General features: G+C 39.3%; 1 protein-coding gene across 5 annotated transcripts in view; it reads left to right on the top strand.

The window, feature by feature from the left end:
* The window catches only part of IGF1 (insulin like growth factor 1), an 83,425-nt gene that overhangs the window by 45,294 nt on the left and 20,910 nt on the right, over positions 1-17,221 (top strand). For 2 of the 5 annotated variants that reach the window (XM_010357269.1, XM_010357270.2), the window contains exons 3-4: positions 14,211-14,392; positions 15,920-16,433. In XM_010357269.1, the coding sequence (XP_010355571.1) occupies positions 14,211-14,392; positions 15,920-16,144 (407 nt within the window). In that variant the 3' untranslated portion in view covers positions 16,145-16,433. Of the gene's footprint in view, positions 1-14,210; positions 14,393-15,919; positions 16,434-17,221 lie in introns of those variants that run through there. The other 3 variants (XM_010357272.2, XM_010357273.2, XM_010357271.2) reach the window with 2 other exon arrangements.

The raw sequence follows: 17,221 nt of genomic DNA, 5'->3' as shown, positions 1-17,221 counted from the left end.
GAGCCTGTGTTCTAAGCACTTCACCACACAACGTCACAATCAGTTCATCATAATGATGCTAAGGAGGGTGATGTGAGATGACATGCTGGGAGTGCTTGCTCAGTGCCACAAGCTGTCTCAAGCTCTCGTTGTGCCTTAACTCACAACAACCTTGGAGAGGGAAATACGATGATCATCCTCTTTTAACAAGAAAGGAAATGGAGACACAGAGACTGGCCCTGGTGTTAGGTTTCTTCTTTCCAAAGTACAGATTTCTTCTGTTGCTTTTCTCTATGTACTGTTTGTGTACCCAACTTGTCAATCTACCAATCAGTGAGTACTTGTGAAGTGTCCAAGTGCCCAGTATTGTGCTTCTAAACACAGAAGCATGAGATGACACTTTCTGCCCTCAAGATGCTCAAAATCAAACTGGAAAGAATATACGAGTCTTCACAAAACAGAAAGAAAAAGGACTAATATACAGTTAAGACCTTGTTTATGATACACAAAGTAATCATTTTCCATATTTAGAAGGTTAATGGGAATGAAGTCATCAGACAAGAATTCTCATGGGGGCCTGAAGAAATTTTGTGTTGCTAGACTGAGACTTCAACAATTTCTCTGAGCAATTATCCTTGAACTGTTGAGTCCAGCATCCCTGCGTTGCAGTTTCCTTTAAGTTTGTTACAGTTATCCTGATTATAAGGAGATAGTGACCTGTTATCCTGTTTTTGTCTGTGTTATTAACTTCTTATCCCTGGTACTGAGAATAGCATCTAGACTTCAGTAGGTGCTCAAGAAACATATGTGATCGAATGTTTATAAAAAGGAGAATAATAATGTGGTGAAAGAAGGACAGGAGTGTTCAGCCAAATTTTGGATTGAATGAGAAGGCAGATTGTCAGGGATATCATGACCCAAACAAAGGTGTAGAGACACCAGATTAGGGAGGGGCCAGGTTCTCCAGAGAGGACCTGGGTTCAGAAGGAGCACAGGAGCAGAGCCTTTGTTATTTAGGATGCAAACTCTCCCACACCCATACACTGAGGTGTGGTGCTGTCTTGGCAGCTGTGTGATGAACCCATCTCCCTACCCTAGAGAAGAAACCTCATAGGTACTTGGTAATTTTCAAAGTTGAGAGAACCAGAGTCTCTTGTCATCAATTTCATTTTCCTTGGTTTCACTTCTACTTAGAAAACCTTTGGATGCCAAACTCAAGTCTTGGTTACGCCCCGTGTTTCCTTCAAAGGAAACTTCACTAGTAATTGAAAACAGAAATCGGTTCATTTATTCTAACTCACAGGACACAGGTAAGATCCCTGTCTGTGCCCCACCTTGGCTGTCTCTTTTCTAATCCCGGGAGAAAATCTGGATATAATTCTCTGCTTTGTTGATTAAATTCCTCTAGTCCTTATGCAAAATTGTGGGCTTTCATCAAAATAGGATTGTCTGATAATACCTTTTGACTCAGTAATTCCTTTCCTGGGAATTTATTCTTATAAATGATCTATGAGTAGTAGAATGTTATGTGTACAAAGACATTTATTGATGCATTAGTTAAAATGATGATAAAAGTAGAAATAGCCTAAATGCCTAGTAATAGGAAAATGGTTAAAGAAACAAATGATGGCATATCTACTCAGTCAAATATTCTGCAATTTTAAAATTATAATTATGAAAACTATATAGCAATATGGGAAATGCTTACAATGTCATGTTAAGTGGGAAAAAATAAAACACTGCATTAAATTTAGATTGTGGCTGGAGCTATGCCAAAATAATGTATGTATCTGGTTGAGAAACAGAAACAATTTTGAAAAATGAAGATAAAGTGATTTGCTGGGATATCAAGATTATGGGTAAAAACTTCTCTATTTCAGTGTCTGCTAAAGTTGTTATAACTTTAGAGCATGCAAGAGCCATGTCCTAAACTGCAGAAGTACACAGACTTCTATCTCAAGGGAAAAAGCTATGCATGGCATTCCTTCTGGCATTCTCTAGAATACCTAGGATAAAACTCTGTGCACTGCATGTGCTCAAACCCTGGGGCTAGTGGGTCCACTTAGATGCCTTCACCCATATTCTTCATTGATATTAGCATCATGTGCCCACAAGGATCCCAGTAAAGGTATCAACTTCAGATTTCTTCATCACCAGGGAATTCTCTCACTTTCAAGGTGTCCCCAATTAAGGTGACCTGGCTCTGCAACTTACTAGATGCATGATTTGGGTCAAGTTACTTAACCTTGCTAAAACTCAGCTTTCTAAAATGTAAAATGGATGTAGTAATAATGCTGACTCCATGTAGATACTGCACATGGGTAAATAAGACAAGAAAAGTAATATTTACTATAGTAGCTTAGTAGGAAGCACTCTATAAAGGGAAGCTATTGGTAATGTACTATTGCAAAGGCCCTGGTTTTTCTAAATGTCAAGGAGAAACTTGTGTTTAATGGAATCATTTTCAACTTCATTTGATTATATCTTTGGGTCTTGTTATAGTGCCTTCTGTCTCAGTAGCTAATTAGTATCCTCTAAGTTTGAGTCTTCTCAGGCATTCATGCTTCCATAGAAGTGTTTTCTGCCCTCCTGTGTTTAAATCACATTACAGAACTTAACTAAGCTTCAAGCCTAGTAATGTGGTATGTTTAGTCACTCTGATATTTAGAGAAACGCAAAAGTTCAGGTCAGATAGAAGGCTAAGAGAAAGAGACCCCTTGGTGATGCCACAGATGACTAACCCAGATGGGGGAGATGAGAAGGCTGGGGAGCCAAGAGCCACAGCCAGACACAAGAGAGGAATTTGGTTTGAAAAGAGAGTATTAAGACATCAACAGCCTGGAAAGAGAAGTACAGGGTGATTTGTGACCTGTTGAGTACCAAGAAAAAAGATGTGGCAAAAGAAGGCACAGATGTTCTGAAAAATGCGAAGAATTTATGATGGCTCGGAGTCCAACTGAGGGAAAATGACTGCCAAAGGCAGATCTCAGTGGACCGTGGGAGCACTGGCTTGATGAGAAGACATGAGGAGGCTAGGACTTCATAAGTGACTTTTACCAGAGTGTCTTCCTGAACCAGAGCAAGGAAGAGAGATGAGGAGAAGATGAACAAGTTGTTTGAGAAGAAAAATAAACCTTAGCAAGTCTTTAGAAGCAGATTAAAATATTCCTGAACCAGCAGTCCGCTTTTTACTAAAATTCTTTTTCTTAAGTCATCTTCAATGACTTGAACATACAGTTCAGTTATAAGGATGTGTGTAACTCTGTCTACATTCTTTTATCAGAACTCCTACTACTCAGAGTCAAAAGCTTCACTTCTTTCCTCCTATCCTTATCATATGGAAGCTGCTACAATACCTTGAGGGTCATTTCATTTATCAGCCTAAAGGTTTTTAAATGTAGCTTTTATATAAATAGGCATTCAGTTAACATAGTGGAGATTAAAAAGACCATACCCAGCAAGAGGTCAGTGGATTTTGATATTCTCCTTTTTCCCCAAGGGGAAGAGGCTTCCCATTGGGGTTGCAAAGTAGTAGGTACTTGACTGGAAAGCTGAGAAGAGAGAATAGAGTCTGCCCTGTTGAAAGACTGTGTATCAGAAAGGAATGTTTAAATCCTGAACTTAGGCCCTCACTTCTGCTACAGCAGGGCAGAGTTACTTATGCCTAACTATTGGCATAAGTGAGGCCTCCACACAGCTTTCTCAAACCCAGATGTGAGACAAAGACAGCAGACAGAAAGCAAGTGTCCAGGGAAATAAAATGGCCCACAAGCAGTTATCCTGGCCCAGTGTCCCTGCACCAAAGGAGCTTCCCCAGCTGTGTGTCACATTAGGTCTCACATTGCGTATCCTCAAGGAGGCCAACTAATTCTGTAACCATGGATAGGTTCTGTGATAAATTGGAAAATGACTTCTGGGGCAACAGTCTCCAGTTCTCAGAAAGAAAATTCACAGAAGTGAGCAGTTGGCCAGAAGGCCAAAAGGCCATTGCCTCAGAGTGGATCCCAAAGCAGAGTGATGTGGCCATTCACAGCATGTTTGAGTATGTAAGAAAAAAGAAAAATAAGAAAGAGTATGATTTCTCCTGCCAATATCATAAGCTGAGAATATTTCTCTTTGCTGAATTCGGTAAAACAAATCAGAGATTTTTCTCGATGGATAATTATATTTGTTAAAAAGCATTTAAGGAGGTTTGGGAATCTGGGCATGATGTTGGTCCCAGATGAAATAAAGATAAGAACATGATTTAGAGTGGAGAAAAACTGTAACTTAACCACACCTCTCTCTTTTTCCTCATGCATAGTTCATTTCTTCAATTCAGAAAAATAGTTTTCAGGGGGGAGGGGACTGGGAGGAGTGTAATGGCTAAAAAACAGGCTCAGTGAAGACCAGAATATTACTAAGAAACCTCTTCAGTTGTCCTTGAGTTTGCTACAATATCCTAAGATATATGGCATTCTAAAATACAATAGTTTAAGGAAGGCACTTAAAGATTCATGGTCATGTTTAAGCAATAACATATTAAGAATAAAAGGGAGAGAAATAATAGAAGCAAAATCCTACAGAAAGAAAAGATATAATGGTCTGATGAGTGCAGATTTTATCTGAAATTTCCTGAAATAATGTAATCACACCCTAAATGAACCATTCAGCCTCAGTCTGCATACTTGCTTGGCATTTTGAAAAAATAATACCACAACATGCTTGAGCACTCTTCGTATAGACTTTTAAATTTTACTGACCTTAGCAGTAATTTATTTTATCAACAAAGAAGAGGATGGCATTTGAAAAACTATGTTTATCTTTATCTTCTGATTTTATATTCTGGGCAGATGTTAGATACCAGTGGCATAGATGATGTCCTGTCTAGAAGCCCATTCATAGTATCAAAGATAACATGTAGTTATGGCTAGACATTTCCAAGGAAACTATGCATCTGTCCACCTGAAAATAAGTGAATATCACACAGAGAATTGACAGACACCAAGCAAATTAGTTAAATAAAACATTGGTCTATATTGAACACTAGGAAATTAAGCAATCTGGTCAATAATATTAACAGTCCTCCTAGGGCAGAAAGAGTCATTTGCTTACCTTATGAAGATGCGACTTTGTGAAGAATAAAAGTAAAAGGCCATGCCCAAGGATTGTTAGAAAGACTCTTCTCATACTAACTCTCATTTCTGGGTGCCCACAGAAGTGAGGGCCATCTCTCTTTCCTCAGGACTCCGGTTTTCAAAATGTAGTTTGAGTCTATCACCTGCTTCAACAGCTCCAGCAAATGATTCTCTTAAGGGCTCTTTGTGCCCTACCTTGAGCTGGCTTCTGCAATCCACATAGATGGACTTGTCTCCTTCCCCTAATCAAGCCTAACTCCAAATTAGACATTTTCCTTCATCAAACTCAACACCAATCCCTGCTTTCCTTAAATTCCGCTTATAAATCTTGTTTACATCCAAAATTAGATCTAATGAAGAGGAAACTCTTGGTTTTCTCATCAAACTTCTTTTCACTACTGTACTCCCCTATTATTATCTAGAAACATTAATATGCCATATATATACACACACAAACATTAATATGCCACATATATAAACATTAATATGCCGTATATATTATATATATATATATACACACACACACACACATTATTGATTACAAAGTGGGTAGTGCATGACCATCTGGATATTTAGGGTCATTTTTTAGAAGGGGTGCTTGATATTATCTAGTACATTTGGTTGTTTACATGAGAAACCGAATCTCAGAGAATTTAGGTGACTTGTGCATCCACACAGAGGATTTGGGGCTGTAATCCAATGTTGTTTTCAATATACCATATTGCCTTGTTTTTATTCCCTCTCTGCATATGGCACTGTGCTAGGTGCTATAGAAACATTCCCCAGGACCTCTCAATCCAAGAACAACACTGTTGATACACCAGCATGAAAGGGACATCACACACAACCCAACTGGCACTCAAGTCTGCACCATGCAGTTATTTATATCATGTAACACCATACCATCTCCTCCCACTCGCCCTCCCTCCTTCCCTCTCTCTTGTGTTCAATCTGTCGCTGACTCTGGCTGCTCCCTTCCCTGCGACAGTGCCAAGGGCTGCTTCTGCTGCTGTGGAGGCTGTCTTCCAACAGTTTACTCCCTGATGCAGGCCCGGATGCCTCTCTTTAAGGAGCCTCCACCTCCCAACACTCTCCCTCCAGACACGCCAGACGTCCCTGGCAGCCGCCACCCCTTCACCTGCCATCCTGACCATGTCACTCCCACCCCTGGGACAATGTCCAGAAGTGCCCTGAGCAAAAAACAGATCCCTGAGTGAGGAGACTAATGGGGAGCAGGGCCCCTGAGAACAGAGGGCAGGTGCCAAGTTGCAAAGAAAAAATGAAATGAAAGACTTTAGAGAGAAACTAAAAATAAAGAGAATGTGTTTTAATATCCCTTTGGCTGATTCATCTTTCTATGGCACCAGAAAGAGGGCGTTACCCTCTACTCACAAATGCCTTACGTTTTGTTACAAGGCCTCTCTTCCCACATCTGAAAGAGTAAAATAACAATAAGAGTGTAAGTACAGGAGATAATGCTGGTGGCATAGCTACAATCTCCAGGCTGGAGCCAGTCTCAGCTTACAGTTTTTGTCAGTCTTTTAAAAAAAAAAAAAAAAAAAAAATGAGATAGCTAAGGCCCATGTATGTGATTCCTCAACATCCCTTCTTATTCCTTCTCTGGCTGTCTGTTTTCATCTCATTCAGGCATGGGTCCAAGATGGAGTAGTGATTAAGCGGGCCTGGTGATATTGTATACCGGGTAACTGTTTATTCCCAAAGCATGGCTGGCAGGAGAGGGAGCCCTGGTTTTCAGTCATTCCAGGGAGGAAATGAAATGCTAATACCTAGCCTACCATAAACTCCACAGTGGCATAAACCTTGCTCAAAAGTACATCAGTGAATAAAAAGAATGTCAAAGGCTGTCAGTAGCAGGAAAGGAAAGGAAATAGAAAAAGAAGAGAACAGAATGAGATGAGGCACGAAGTAGACAGAGATGAGAGAAATACTATGCTGGATGAAAGTGATTGGGAAACCATTCTGATCATGTGTTTCACCACACTCATCCCAGGCCTTGCAGCGTTGTTTTGAAATAAGAAGCATTGACATAGATACCAAAAAGTCAATGATTTTAACCAGTGGATTATTTGGGACAAATCAAAGGTAACAAGGGGTCAAAATAAGCCCATATGCCTTATTTGATGTGATTGAAAGATTCATTTTCATAGTGTCTATTCTAGATTAAAACTATTCAGACCAGTCTATACAACAGAAAGTTTGGATATTCTTTCAAAAGAACAGCTATTCATTTACTTTAGTGAACAACAATATCTAGAAAGGCCGTCTGCTTCAATCAAACTTTGGAAAGGATGCATTTTTAAGATTAATGGAGAAAGAGGATACCTGCCCAACTAGCTATGTTAACCAATTCAACACCATAATAATAATAGTTAACATTTATATAGTTTACCATACACCAGCCACTGTGCAAAACACTTTGCATACATTCTCAATCTTCACATGGGTCCTGGGAGGTACTCTTATATATCCATTTTACATATGAGGACCCGAATCTTAGACAACTGAGTGCTTTGCCAAATCAAAGCTTAATAGTAAAAAAGTGGTAGAATCCAGACTGTCTGGTTCCAAAACTTGTGCTTTCAGCCACTTCACATATTGCTTCTGTCATTGGTATGACAGATGTCAGAGGCAGATCATACTCAAATTCTGTAATATGTTCTAAATAATACAAACAATGTAACTAGAAAATGGTAGCTAACTTATATAGCAGGTCCTACTGAAATAATTCAAACATAAAAATGACCTCTTGGCATTTGATTATCTTTCACCTTAGACGTTGATAAACCAAACCATTCCCTTAGGACAACATTTTTCTGTCCAGCAAAGCATTTCTCTTGCCAAAGTATAATTTTGTTGGCTACATCTATCTCCTCCAAGCCCTGGAATCAGACCTAAGCTAGTAAATTGTGCTGTCCTGGCAAGATGCTCATCCTCCAGGGCATTGTATCAGGCTAAAGTAATACATCATGTTGCTTCCCACTCTGTCTGCCCATTTCTCCAAAGAGTCCTAAAACAGTAATGTTTCTGCTTTGAATCTCTTGCTGTTATTGCCCCTAGGACTTGCACTTTAGCTTCCTGGCCTTGGAAACCAAGGTGAGCTGAATAGCACTCTTTTCACACCTGCTCTTGACTTGGGTTTCCAAAAGAAAGGAGGCTCTCAACAAAGGGGCAGTCCCATAGAACTCTGCTTCATTCCTTTTAGACTCAGAGAAACAAAGACATTGACTTCATTGGGTAACAGAACACTTTCGTCTTTTGGGTTATGGGGATTTAGTAGCTGAGAAAAAGTTGCTGAGTAGTGAGGGTGGGGGCAGGTCATAGAGAGCCATAATTCCTAGAAAAAGATGACCTCGTCCAATTGAGAGGTAGTGAGACCAGCAAACACTGGCAATTAAAAATTAACACAGGCCAAAAGTGAAATCGATGCCTAAATTTGATAGGTTTTCGAGAAAAGTTTATGACATGCAGTTCATAGAAAAGAGAACATTTTCTCAGTGTTCACTTTTACAGATGCCAAAGGTCAGTCTTACTTGGAAAGATCCTTGCACAGAAAAGCAGAAATGTACAGGGTCTCCTAGCAAAGTATAAGGCAGGCAATAGACATATTAGAAAATCTTTTTTAAAAAAATCCTAATTTCAAAGTGTTTTACAGCAGCTTTGATACCACAGTAATTCACTTAATTCCCTAATATGTGTTTGAGTATATGTGTGTACATACTCATGTTATTCTAAATGTAAAAAGATGTGGCCAGTTGACAGTAGTAAAAGCTTCTTTCCATATCTTTACTAAGCACATGACAATGTATAACTCAATAACTGCTTTAATTCAAGTTGTGATTTCAATAGAAAAAAATTTAAAGGCAAAATATTGACTGTCAAAAGGTTTTAAAGTAAATGCAAATCCTATGAATTCTGGAATTATCAACCATTCAATGTATTACATTGGGGTCTTGGTAATAATATAATCACAATTTTCCTTATATTAGAAATTTATGAAAGGACTCAAGTTTTCCTTATAAAGCCATCAGAGATGTAGGAAATACTGGGAGGTGATTCTCCCTTTTCCACAAATGAAAATAGTAATTAAAATGCTAAAATGAAGGCTACTTTAAGATTATTCATATCTTATACAATTTCCCTACTGGTATCCCATGCAAAATAATGCAAACCAAATGAATTTATATTAAATAAGGCAGCCCAGGGAGAAAATCTTGCCCTAAAAATCTAACCGTTCCAAGTTATTCTAAATTGGCAATGTGTCTGGAGTTCTGAAATAAATAACTGGTGTGAAAAACCTAAGTTTCCAGATTCTTCAGATCTGAACTGTAATATTTGGTTGTGTAATCAATCCTTAGTTAATCTAAGTGAAATGCAGATTCATTTCTTATTAGCTAATAATTTCATTTGTGTTTTTTATCAGACACATAATTTAGCATTTTCTAGAAATAGCCCCTAAAATCCAAGTTAATTGTCTTACCTCTTTTTTCCTCCTTTCAAAAAAAAAAAAAAGTGATCAACTTTGGAAACTCTTCCTGTTAGCAAATTTCTAAAGAATAGTTTTATTCCTTAGAAATCAAAGAATAACAAATGTATATCTTAAGAACTAGTTGTATCCCAACTCGAAAACGTTTGCATTTTTTATTATTTAAATACTGACTCTTCAAATCAATGTCTTCCCTTTCCAATGACAGAGTTGAAATAGTTAAAATAAAACAAGCAAGATGGGAAGTTTCAAAGGAAATTAAAGCTGAATACATTGTGTCAACTGCATTCCCAGAAATCTATAAGAAACACAAACTTAGGCAGCATCAGTAGAGGAGGTAGTACCATTTTTACCAGCGATGAACGACCGGAGTCCTTTGTTCTAGAAGTGATGACCCCAGTTAAATCTCAGCATTACACATTTCCCTTCGGAAATGGAGGAGAGCGAATTGCTTGCATCCATGACAAAATGTGAGACTCAGCTAATTGGTGTGGTTTTGATGATGCCACAGTTCTGCCCAAAACCCTTGTAACTAGCAAGTTTGCCCTAAAGATTATTGAATTACTCCCCTGACCATGCATTATTTAAAGGGAAGTGCTGTTATTATAGAAGCCAGCTGTTTAACCATTGGAATTCTGTCTGTTGGCCAGCTTTTAAGATACAGCAGTACATTGTAACTAAACATTATGTCTACTCATGGAGGAGTCAAAGTCTAGGTTAGGTGGTGGCCAACTTGTCTGGTAAGCAATCTTTGGTCCACATGCTATGAAACCTTTGAAGCAAACTGACAAAATAAATATATAAATATATAAATTTTCAATGTCAAGACTTTGTCAGCAAGAAAAATTATGTGGCATGTTGTACATGCCTATTCATTCTAACAGTTGAGTAAGTGCATGAACACTTCATCACGCCAGTACAACAGAACTCTTGGACCACACCTTGCTGTAGAAGGGACTATATGCACCTGTCTTTTCTTTTCTTTTTTCTTTCTTTCTTTTTTTTTTTTTTTTTTTTTTTGTAGCATCGAGTAAGGACAATTAAAAAGTGTTTAGAGCATCTTGGGGAACTTCAAATAGATAGAAAACAACTTTTCACCTTCTACATTAGAATATATTTGAACCTCTTTCTTGAAGTGGTTTCCAACCATACTGAATATTGGGCCCAAGCCAGTTTTCTCCTTAATCTCTTCATTTGTTATAGAATGTCTGGAATAGAAAAGACCATAGCAGTCATCCACTGTGTTCAACATAGGAATCTTCTGCTAGGATCTCTGACAGACATTTATTACAGCCTTTACTGAACTGTTTCCTGCAATGGGGAGTTCATTACTTTTCATTGAAAGCTGTCCCACATCTAACACTTGTAAATTCAAATTGTTAGGAATGCTTTTCTTATATTAAGCCAATATTTGTTTTTCATTCACCTACCAGCTCTGATTCTGCCCACTGGAACAGAATTATACAGCACCAAATGAAGAGTTTCTCAAGGCAAAGATAGAACAATTAGTTCTATCTCATTTAAAAATTAGTCGAAATGACAATAGTTATAATTTAGAAGTCATTAAAAATAACTATTTATCTCAAATAGGAAAATGTCAAATACTGAAGCAAATTGTTTTATTATCTTTCTAATAAATTACATTGTATCAGGCTTCTAGTTGTAGACCATAGCAGCAAATATCTTTATTGTGGTTCTGGAAAAAGAAACAATATGTAACATTTGAAGATATGGAACAAAACTTTGACCTTCAACTGTGATCTTTCAATTGGTGAGAAATGAGATTTTTGTTTGTTAAATATTTTGATGTAGAGCCAGAAGAAATCAAGCTTACAGGGCACTTCAAAGGACGAATTAAACTTCAAAAGGCAATAGGTAAACACTTGTTATATTCATATATTCCCAATGACGTACAATAAGTCCATTGTAGACATTATGAGGAGACAAACAAAAACATCTCTCTAGGATTGTGGCCACTAGAGATAATTGGTAATTATATTTATGGCAAAATCTAAGTCTGTATACCACTATTTCAACAATATTTTTTAAAAAAACAAACGTAGAACAAAAGATCAACTTTCTCTATGGAACATTGCAGAAAAGTCCTAAAATTCTCTGTACCTAAACCCATCGATCTACAGACTAAAAAGCATGAGCTCAGAGTTTAGATGAGCTCAGAGTCTGACTGAGTCATATCAAACTCTGAGCTCATTTAAGCAAGGTGATAAACCAGATACCTGGTATTTCCTGGGGTTTTTTTTTGTTTGTTTGTTTTTTGTTTTTTTTGTTTTTTTGTTTTTTTTTTTTGCTGTGATGATGATGACTTTCTATTTTACAAGAGGAAACAGACATGTGGTGAGTTTCATGGTTGTTTATAGTCACCAAGCAGCGAATATGCGATCATAGAAATGATCTCTGCCATCCCAAGATGAAGGAGCTCCAGCACGTGTGGGACCTTGGAAGCAGAATTAAGTTAGAGGAGCTTGAAAGGGAAATACTAAATAGGTCCTGGAATCCCAAAGCCTGCCCTTATCTGTCTTCAAAGGCTAACCACGAATTTTGAAATCAGTTGTTTCTGAGTTGGCTAACCTTGAAAGTTTCTGGAGCTCCTCCTACTAGCCCACCCCCCAAATATCAAGTTACTATTTCATAATCAACAAACGAATCCCAATTACATCCCATTAAGAAATTTATAGTTTCAACAAAGGGCAATCATTACCTGTAATGGACAAAAGATACAATGATCACAAAATAGGCCAAGTCACCTCTTCCTTCCTTCCCACCCCCAAGAGAGAAGCCAAAGAGTATCAGCTGTGCTTTACTGGCTAGCCACTTAGCAAAAAGTATGTAGAAGTCCTTTGCGGATTACAAAGGACCGTGTAAGCCCATTTGTGTCTTTCCTCTAATTTATAGTTCCAGGAAAGGATTATAAAAACAAAAAAACAAAAAAACATTGTTTACATTGCTCAGGGGACCCGCTGAGGCACGGCTTGCCAGAGCCCAATCCCTCCCAAATGCCACAGCCATCGAGACCCCACAGGGTCTGCTCCCAGAGCTGCACAGCAGACCCCGCCCAGAAAGACCACAAATGAACCCTCACTGAGTTACTACCTCCAGCTGCCCTAAGAAGGACAATAAACCTGCCTTACGGGAGGAAGCAGCCACCAGGATCCTGTGCCAAGCATCAGGAAAGCATTTGGGTTCTTAGAGGATGCCATGAATGCTGGCCCTTCCAGCAGGGAGGCAGCCAAACTGGTTTGGTAGCAGGCCATTACCATGGGCCTGATCTCCCCCAATGAGGGAGTGCAAAATACATGAGGATTCTGACTTTCAAAACCCTATCCTCAAGTAATGGTGTCATTATTACAAAAACATAGACTTGTGATTTAAAACATAATGTTTTCTTCTGTCAGAAATTAAGATTGAATACATGTCAGATTAATTAATTGGATTCTTCTGTGCCTGTGATTTATAAAATGTCTTCCATAAAGCCTAAGCATCCATGGAGAAGACCAGCAGAGACAAGGGAAGAGAAGAAAAAGCAAGTTTCTTTTCCTCTGCCCTTGCCTGAGCTAGAACAGAACCACATGAAAGATGGACATTTTGTTCACTGTTTCAGTTTGGTGGTTACTTGATAAGAAATAGAATTCATTGTTCTGGTCTCTTGGGATGATAAGAGCGGGAGCCCTACTAGATTGGTATTGTAATTAGTTTCAAGTCCCAAGACTTCTGTATACGGTCAATAATGACAATGCTTCTCCACAAACCACATAGGACCCTGGAAACGGTGCTCATAGAAAGCTGGCTATGATTTATTTAGGACCTACACTATATGTCAGGTGCTGTGCTATGCATTATTCATACCTGATTTCATTTAATCTTCAAATAATTCTTACAAGGGAGATATTATTAACTCCATTATATAAATGGGCGAACTGAGGCCCAGAGAGCTTAGTGACTTTTCCAGAGTCATATAACAGTTCTCCTGGGCTCCTCAATGAGGCACTTGGGTTTTGCAGCAAGTAGATCTGAGTTTGCATCTTGACTCCACGATTTACTGCATGAATGATCTTGAGCAAGTCTTTGCCACCTCTGAGTCTCAGTTTTCACATTAGTAAAATGAGGAGCCCTTTCTAAACTTAAAACCTCCTTGATGTTCAACCTGACTATGTCGTCAGAGCAGTTACACAAAAAGGCAAACATGTGAGCTGTCCTGCTTATAAAAACAATGCAGAGTTGCCAACAAGATTAAGAAAACAATGCACAGTCTTCTTTTAATATTTCTATCATCCTCTGAGCCAATATATAAGAAAAGAGTAGGACTGGGCATAGACAAGATCCTTGCCTACAGGTTGCAAAACTTGGGGAGAATTACCACAAATAGCGTGGTGAATGAGTTAGTGCTAATGAATGTGGTACAGACTCCAGGAGACATACTGGCATTCAGAAAGATCCGTGGGGTCAGGAATCATTGGGGAAGTTTCAAGAAGAGGTTGAGACATTGCAGAGTATGTAGGTTGACTAGATGTGGGGAGAGGCAGGAGCTGGGTGGAAGACTGAAGAAAACAGATTCCACCCTAACATGAGGCCACTCTGTTTGATTTGTACAGACAAGCCCACAGGGTATGGCTCCAGCAGTCGGAGGGCGCCTCAGACAGGCATCGTGGATGAGTGCTGCTTCCGGAGCTGTGATCTGAGAAGGCTGGAGATGTACTGCGCACCCCTCAAGCCTGCCAAGTCAGCCCGTTCTGTCCGTGCCCAGCGCCACACCGACATGCCCAAGACCCAGAAGGTAAGCCCACCTGGGTGGGATCCACCCATCCTCAAGTGGTCTCTCTCGTGCATGTGGGTGGGCCAAGCAGAAACCCTGCCCCATAGTCTCCTGGCTTACAAGTCAAAAAAGCTCATTTGCACCAAAGGGATGGATTACGTCCTCATGTCCTCATCACTTTGGTCACTCTGCATTGCAAATTTCCCCTTCCACCACTATGGACGATGTGATGATTGGAAGATGTAACAAAACAGTGGCTAAACAAACATGGGCTTTGGTATCAGACAAAAGTGAAGTCCTGGCTTTCCCATACACCAGCTGAGAGCCTTTGCCAAATAATGTAACATATCCAAGCTTCAGTTTCATCAGTACCATTGGGTTAATAATAATATCTACCACATCAGTTGGTTGTCAAAATTAAGTAGCTTGTGCATATATTTTGAGATGCTTTACACATGCCTGCACGAGGTAATTGTTGGACCATCGTTAATGTCGGTCATAATTGTACTTAATAACGAAGCTTGTAACCTTTCAAGTTCTGAGATTCTGTAATCTTGCAAAGAAAATAAAAGGCTAATGGGAACTATTCAAAATTCATATTCAGTAGCAAACATAATTAAACAAGAAACATTAAAAATAGAAATTTCTGTTTGGCTATAAGAATGCCTAGAAGTTTGCAATGATCAAAATCTGCAGGCATCATTTTCTAAGAGCTAGACTGTAAACAAACCTCAGAGGTACCATCTATGCCATCAGAAGTACATAAAACATCCAATGCACATTTAGTCACTTGATCGATTTTTCTTGAATGAGTGAACGAATGAACAAAAGAATATAAGAGATTAAAATTTTAGCCATTAAATAGAAAACATACGAACTAAAGAGAAGGTAAAGGAGGAAAAAGAGAAGGCAAGAAAGTTGAGTAAGGAAAGAAATAGCTCTCATTTCAGTCTTTTGGGGACTCTGCTGAAAAAAGAAATGCCAACATGTGGTTTTAATCTTTGGAGCTAGAACTAATAATATTGTTCAAAAGCACAAGATGAGAGATCAAGAAGTTCACAATGACACCTTCGCTGCTTCCTGGTCTTAAACCTCAGCTGAGGCTGGAAGAGGACCATGGTGGCTTATTGGAGATGTGACTCCAGGGAGTCCCTCTGAAGGATGGAAGGGGACTGGGCAAGACCCAACACACACAGAACACAGTAGCCACTGGCCAGGCAGGAAGCAAGGATCTCAGAAAAGACTTTTAAGTGAATGTGGCAGGAAAGTGTGCTTGCTGGGGCAAAGGCAGATTCATTCTTTCTCTTTCCAGGTGACCCAGCGCCTCTTGGTTTCTAAATGGGGAGGGGGTAGGTGTCAAGAGATGCGTCCCAAAGTTCTGGAATGGTGGGTCTTATGACTGAGGTCTAGACCCCTCTCCAGCACGAGTGCTGTCTCCTGCATCATATGGAGCCTGGGCAGCATTCTGAACTCATTCAAAGGCTCTGTCTTCAGGGACACCATGGGAACCACTTGTTCTCAATGCAATTATTTTTGTGATGTTTACAGTATCAGCCCCCATCTACCAACAAGAACATGAAGTCTCAGAGGAGAAGGAAAGGTGGGCCAAAGACACATCCAGGAGGGGAACAGAAGGAGGGGACAGAAGCAAGTCTGCAGATCAGAGGAAAGAAGAAAGAGCAGAGGAGGGAGATTGGAAGTAGAAATGCTGAATGCAGAGGCAAAAAAGGAAAATGGAGGACAGGAGGACTAAGCAGACAGAGGCAAGGATGATGAGAGAGGAGCAGACAGCAAGAATGAAAAGCAGAAAATGCAATAGAAGAAATGAAGAAAAGTAGGCCTGCTGAAGCTAGATGATGATGTGATGGAAATAGAAGTAACCTTTTAGAGAATGTCGCTAAGAAACATGGAGAAAATGGAAAACAAAAATGTAATGCCCTAGAAAGCCTAAAGAAAGACAGTGGCAAAAATGAAAAAAAGAATAAAAATTATAAAAGAGGCAAAAAAGACACACTATTCTCTGCCTCTAAAACACAATTAAATAAAAGAATTCAAATAAAAATTAAGGCTTCTATATGCATTTTTAAATTTGTATGAATCTGTTATGGAAGAATTGCCTATGTCAATATATGTTCAGAGTTAAATATTAGCCCCAAATGCTCAGCAAGACTGAATTGTGTCATAGAAATTCCCAGATTCCCTTTTCCCGCAACGTCATTGGAGGCTGCATTTCTTAGTCAAGTCCAGGGTTTAGGCCAAAGGGCATCTGGTATTGCCTAAAACCCTGTGAGGTCTGTGAGGTAACTTTTGAGAAGAGGTCACTGCACTTTTCTTCATCTTTTTTGCACTTTGGAATCAGATATAAAAGATGTATAAGTTTGCTAGGGCTGCCATAACAAAGTATCATAGGCTGGGTAGTTTAAACCACAGAAATGGATTTTTTCATAGTTCTGGGAGTTGAAAGTCGAAAATCAAAGTCTCAGCACTTGCAAGAACCTTAGAGAAGGCTCTGTCATGGGCTCCTCCCCTCGGTTTGTAGGTGGCCTCCTTCTTCTCCCCCTGTGTCTTTACTTCATCTTCCCTCCATACATATTTCTGTGTCTAAACGTCCTCTGTGTGAAAGGACACCAGCCAGATTGGATTTGGGCCCACCCCACTGACCTCATTTTAACTTAATTATCTCTGTAAAGACTCTGTCTCCAAATACAGTCATATTTTGACGTACTGGGAGTTAGGACTTCAACACATGAATTTGGACACAATTCGGCCAGTGACAGAAGACTTCTGATGTCTGACGACAACCACTGCATTTTGATTACAGCTCCTAGAAAACACTCCCCTCTACCACCC

The sequence above is a fragment of the Rhinopithecus roxellana genome, chromosome 10 (assembly GCF_007565055.1).
Source record: "Rhinopithecus roxellana isolate Shanxi Qingling chromosome 10, ASM756505v1, whole genome shotgun sequence".
Lineage (NCBI taxonomy): Eukaryota > Metazoa > Chordata > Mammalia > Primates > Cercopithecidae > Rhinopithecus > Rhinopithecus roxellana.
The sequence above is the reverse complement of the archived record's forward strand: the minus strand, read 5'-3'. Positions and strand labels throughout refer to the sequence as shown.